General features: G+C 40.8%; 1 protein-coding gene across 6 annotated transcripts in view; it reads right to left on the bottom strand.

The window, feature by feature from the left end:
* Window positions 1-4674, bottom strand: part of TFCP2 (transcription factor CP2) — a 69669-nt gene that overhangs the window by 12000 nt on the left and 52995 nt on the right. For 5 of the 6 annotated variants that reach the window (XM_008074105.2, XM_021707029.1, XM_008074104.2 and 2 more), the window contains 3 exons: window positions 3007-3159; window positions 2086-2196; window positions 1474-1562 (listed from right to left, as the gene is read on the bottom strand). In XM_008074105.2, coding sequence (XP_008072296.1) covers window positions 1474-1562; window positions 2086-2196; window positions 3007-3159 — 353 coding nt within the window. The remainder of the gene's footprint in view (window positions 1-1473; window positions 1563-2085; window positions 2197-3006; window positions 3160-4674) is intronic. The other variant, XM_021707030.1, reaches the window with a different exon arrangement.

A 4674-nucleotide genomic window follows, 5' to 3' on the forward strand; every position in this document is an offset into this window, starting at 1 on the left:
TCAGCCTGTAATCCCATGCTTTGGGAGGCTGAGGTGAGTGGATTGCCTGAGCCCGTGGGTTTGAGATCCACCTGGGCAACTTGGCGAGACCTCATCTCTACAATAAATAAAAAATTAGCCGGGCGTAGTAGCGCTCGCCTGTAGTTCCAGCTACTTGGAAGGCTGAGGCAGAAGGATCGCCGGAGCCCAGCAGGTCAAGGCTGCGGTGGCCAGGAGTGACCATTGCACTCCAGTCTGGGTGACAGAGTGAGACTCCGAGTCAAAAAAAAAAAAAAAAAAAAAACAAATATTGCAACCAAGCAATATGCTAGGACATTTGGTGGCCTAGTGATTTCAAGTTTCAATATGGTTATGTGGAATAAATGTTAAATGCTAAGACTATAATACAGCTACTTTTTTTTTTTTTAACTGGAATAGGTTGTCTATAGCAACTTTAATGACCTCTGATGGTAAAGGCAATAAGGCAAGATTAAATGCATCCCATAGATAATTCCAAAGCTTCTTGTTAGCCATCATCTTCAACATTCTTTCCCCAGTTATCAAAGAATCATAATAATTAGGGCAGGTATGATAGCTCACACCTGTAATCCCAGCTCTTTGGGAGGCCCATGCCGGAGGATCACTTAAGCCCAGGAGCTCAAGGTTACAATGAGCTTCAATTACACCACTGCACTTCAGCCTAGGCAAGAGAACAAGACCTTGTCTCTTAAAAAAAAAATAAAACTGGCTGGGTGTGGTGGCTCACACCTATACTCCCAGCACTTTGGGAGGCCAAGGTGAGAGATTTGCCTGAGCACACAGGTTCGAGACCAGCCTGGGCAGCTTGGTGAGACCTCATCTCTACAATTAAAACAAATTAAAAAATTAGCCAGGCATGATGGTGTGTGCTTGTAGTTCCAGCTACTTGTAAGGCTGAGGTGGAAAGATCACCTGAGCCCAGCAGGTAAAGGTTACAGTGGCCGTGAACATGCCACTGCACTCCAGCCTGGGTGACAGAGTGAGACTCCAACTCAAAAAAAAAAAAAAAAAAAAAGAAAAAAAGAATTCATAATAATTAGGTGTTAGGAGCATTCTTAACAAGTCACAAAACCGATTTCATTGTTTGTACAACTGTTTCCAATTCCCAATGACCACTCTCTGGTGCAAGTATAATCAGGAAGTGAAATAACAAGATGAGCAGTAATAGGGAGAGGCAAAAAGTCCAGATAGTAAGTCCCTGGATCACTAAAAATTGACCATAAGTGCTATTTCCTAATGGAGGAAAAAGGAGAGAAGGCAGGGGAGAGGAGAAATAGCTATATAAAACTATTTCCATCTCTTGTGAAGACAATCCAAACCTCAGTTAATGTATAAATCCGTCAAAAACTGACCAAGTAGAAGTACTTATTGATTAAAAAGATCTTGCTTATGAAAAGATAATGAAAAAATACACAGTTGAGACAAATACAAGCCAATTTTATCTCCCAGACTTACCCTTCCCCAAGAGAAAAACTGCTGTGGGAACTGTTGAAGCCAGGTGATGGGGAGTTATTGACATATGTGATCTCGGGCCATGGAGAACACTAGAAACAAAGGACGATTCAGATATTGAGAAAGCACACTTGACCCTAGGGTCCCACTAAAACATTGTTACTTGAACAGTACATCTTGACTAGTAACTTTTAATTCCTCAGAGGTCTCCACATGCAACAGAGAATACGCTCAGGAGAAATAAGTTGTGATCAGGCTGCAAGTGATGGATTGTGGCCGGGCTTGGTGGCTCAGCCTGTAATCCTGCGCCTTTGGGAGGCTGAGGTGAGTGGATTGCCTGAGCCCGCGGGTTCGAGACCCGCCTGGGCAGGCGAGACCTCATCTCTACACTAAAATCAAAAAATTAGCCGGGTGTGGTAGCACACGCCTGTAATTCCGGCTACTCAGAAGGCTGATGCGGAAGGATCGCCGGAGCCCAGCAGGTCGAGGCTGCGGTGGCCAGGAGCGGCCACTGCACTCCAGTCTGGGCGACAGAGTGAGACTCCAACTCAAAAAAAAAAAAAAGAAAGAATAAAAATTATGAACTGAAATTGTCACCAAAGGAAATTCTTTTACCTCTGTGAGTATGGTTGTCTCATAGGAAGGTTGATACTTCTCTTTTTCATGAGGTGTTCGTTTCTCCATTTTCTCCCTATCTGTTTTTTGCTTTCTGTCTGCACCTTTGGGCTGAAATGAGAAATATTTTGTTCTATACTCAGGTACTCATCCTTTGACCGAATAATATTACTTCTAAAGACTTAAATATTCACATACAAAACAAAACTGTATGTTCAATGATGTAAAGGCAAGAAGCATCACCCTGCCGAAAATTGAAAACAGTAAATGTAAATGTTTGATAGAGTTGAAAAGGACAAGACAAATCCATAGCTACTGACATGAAAAAATCTCTAGAGCACGGTTAACTGAGAAAATCCAATCTCAAAACAATTCTGACAGTGCAATCCCATTTATGCTTCAAAGACAAGAAAATATGTGCAGAGCTGCATGGGGGTGTCTAGCATAGAAGAAACTAGAAGGACACAGGCCAAGTTTTGTGTTCTTCTTGGGAGAGGTAGGGGTCAGGGTAAGAGTGGGAAGGGGACTTCAGTGTTGCTCTGAATACTTCTGCATTAGTGAATCCCTTGCAGTGAGACATGTTTACCTATGTGATAAAAATCAAGATCAAAGTAAGGAAAGAACATGTAGGAACATACCCCAAAGAGTCACCTTTCCATAATCTCTGTGAGCTTTATAAGAGCTCCTGGTGAGACCCCTGTGTCTGTCTCTCCCCTCCACCCCAAGTTTCCATGACCCCTTGCCCACCTCCACATACATCTCTTTACCAGGTGTCTCAGTCGTTATTTAAGTGACTCCAGCTTAGACTGAGTTCTCAACGTTTTTGAAAAAAGACAAACTGACTTTCTGATGTGGTAACTAATGTTAAAATAGGAAGATAAGGAAAAAGAGCCCAAGGGTCAGCACACTGCCCCGGAATACCTTGAACACTTTGATCTGGCAGCTGGCTGAGTGCAAGTGCTCGGTATACTCCCCGTTTTCATTCTCCTTGAAGGTATCAATTTGTACTCGGAAGGGCACCCCCTTTTCTCCACCATGCTTTCTCATAGTGAACTCTGTGCTAATACAGTGCACCTGAGAAGAATGCAATAACAAAACATCAGGACTGTTATCTAGTCAAACCAGTCAGCAATATTTTTTGAGCAACTAATAGCAGAATCTTTAATAGGCATTATGAATACCTGTAAAAAAAACAAAAACAAAAACAACTTTTTGTCAGGGCATGATGGTTCATGTCTGTAATCCCGGTACTTTGAGAGGCTCAGGCAGGAGGACTGCTTGAGCCCAGGACTTTGAGACCAGACTGGGCAAGATAGGAAGATCTCATCTCTATTAAAAACAAGTTGTTAGAAAATGAAACACTTTTTCTTTTTTGATCTTGAAGAACTTTTTGATCTTGAAGAATTACAGATCAGAGGAAATGAGAAAAGCATAAATGATTTACAAATGAAAACAAAGTGAATGTATGGATCTAATGCTAATAAAAGCTAGTGTGAGAAACTAAATTCATTAACTGCTTAGAGAATATGGAGTTAACAAAAAAGGCATAAAAGATAAATTATTTCTCTATCTTTTTTTTTTTCCTGAGTCAACATCTCACTCTGTTGCCCAGACTACAGGCACATACCACCACAAGGTCTTACTATGCTGCCCAGGCTGGTCTCAAATTCCCAAGCTCAAGTAATACTCTCATCTCAACCTCCCCAAAGTGCTGGGATTATAGGTGTGAGCCACCACACTCTGTTTGAAAAATGATTTCTGTTAGCAAAACTTCCCTCAACTTTAAAAAAGATTTTAGATAGAAGAGGCACCATCCATTCTGGGAAAATAATAAATGTTCACAGCAACGGGGGGGGGGGAGTTTGCTTGCCTACTATATGAAGTCTAAGACTGATGAATCTTAATAGCAGAACCTTGTTTAACTGACCACTCCACAAGATTATAGTTTTAAGTCTTAAAATCATGTATACAAAGTGTTTTCTTAACACAGTGACTATCCCATGTTAAGTACTCAATAAAGTATTCACTATCATTTATTTTTTATTTTAAAGATGCAGGGTACAATTCAGGGTTAGGTATACAAATATCCTTATGTAGGTACCCTTGTTGATGAGGTGTGTCCCCCCCCATCATTGTTACAAATAAAGATTTTCAAAGAATTTACCCCAAAGGATATAATCAGATATGCAAATCAAATTTTAAGTATAAAGATGTTCAAAATAACATTATAGATAATAGCAAAAAAATTTAGGACAATCTAAATGCCAAACAATTGCTAGGCTAATTATAATACAACCAAAGAATGAAATATTATACAGTCATTAACAAGCATTTGAGGGGATAGAAAAATAAATAAATTGGGGTAATTAGAAGAGCAATTCAAAAACGCAACACTCTCAGGCACATGATAGGGAGTCAAGATTTGACGGTTAAGCTAGAACCTTGTAAAGATTTCAAATTTTTTTTTTTTTGAGTTGGAGTCTCACTTGCTTGCCCAGACTGTAGTACAGTGGCTGCTCCCGGCCACCACAGCCTCGATCTGCTGGGCTCCGGCGATCCTTCCACCTCAGCCTTCTGAGTAGCCGGAAT

The sequence above is a fragment of the Carlito syrichta genome, unplaced genomic scaffold (assembly GCF_000164805.1).
Source record: "Carlito syrichta isolate Samal-C Ts95f unplaced genomic scaffold, Tarsius_syrichta-2.0.1 Scaffold316302, whole genome shotgun sequence".
Taxonomy (NCBI): domain Eukaryota; kingdom Metazoa; phylum Chordata; class Mammalia; order Primates; family Tarsiidae; genus Carlito; species Carlito syrichta.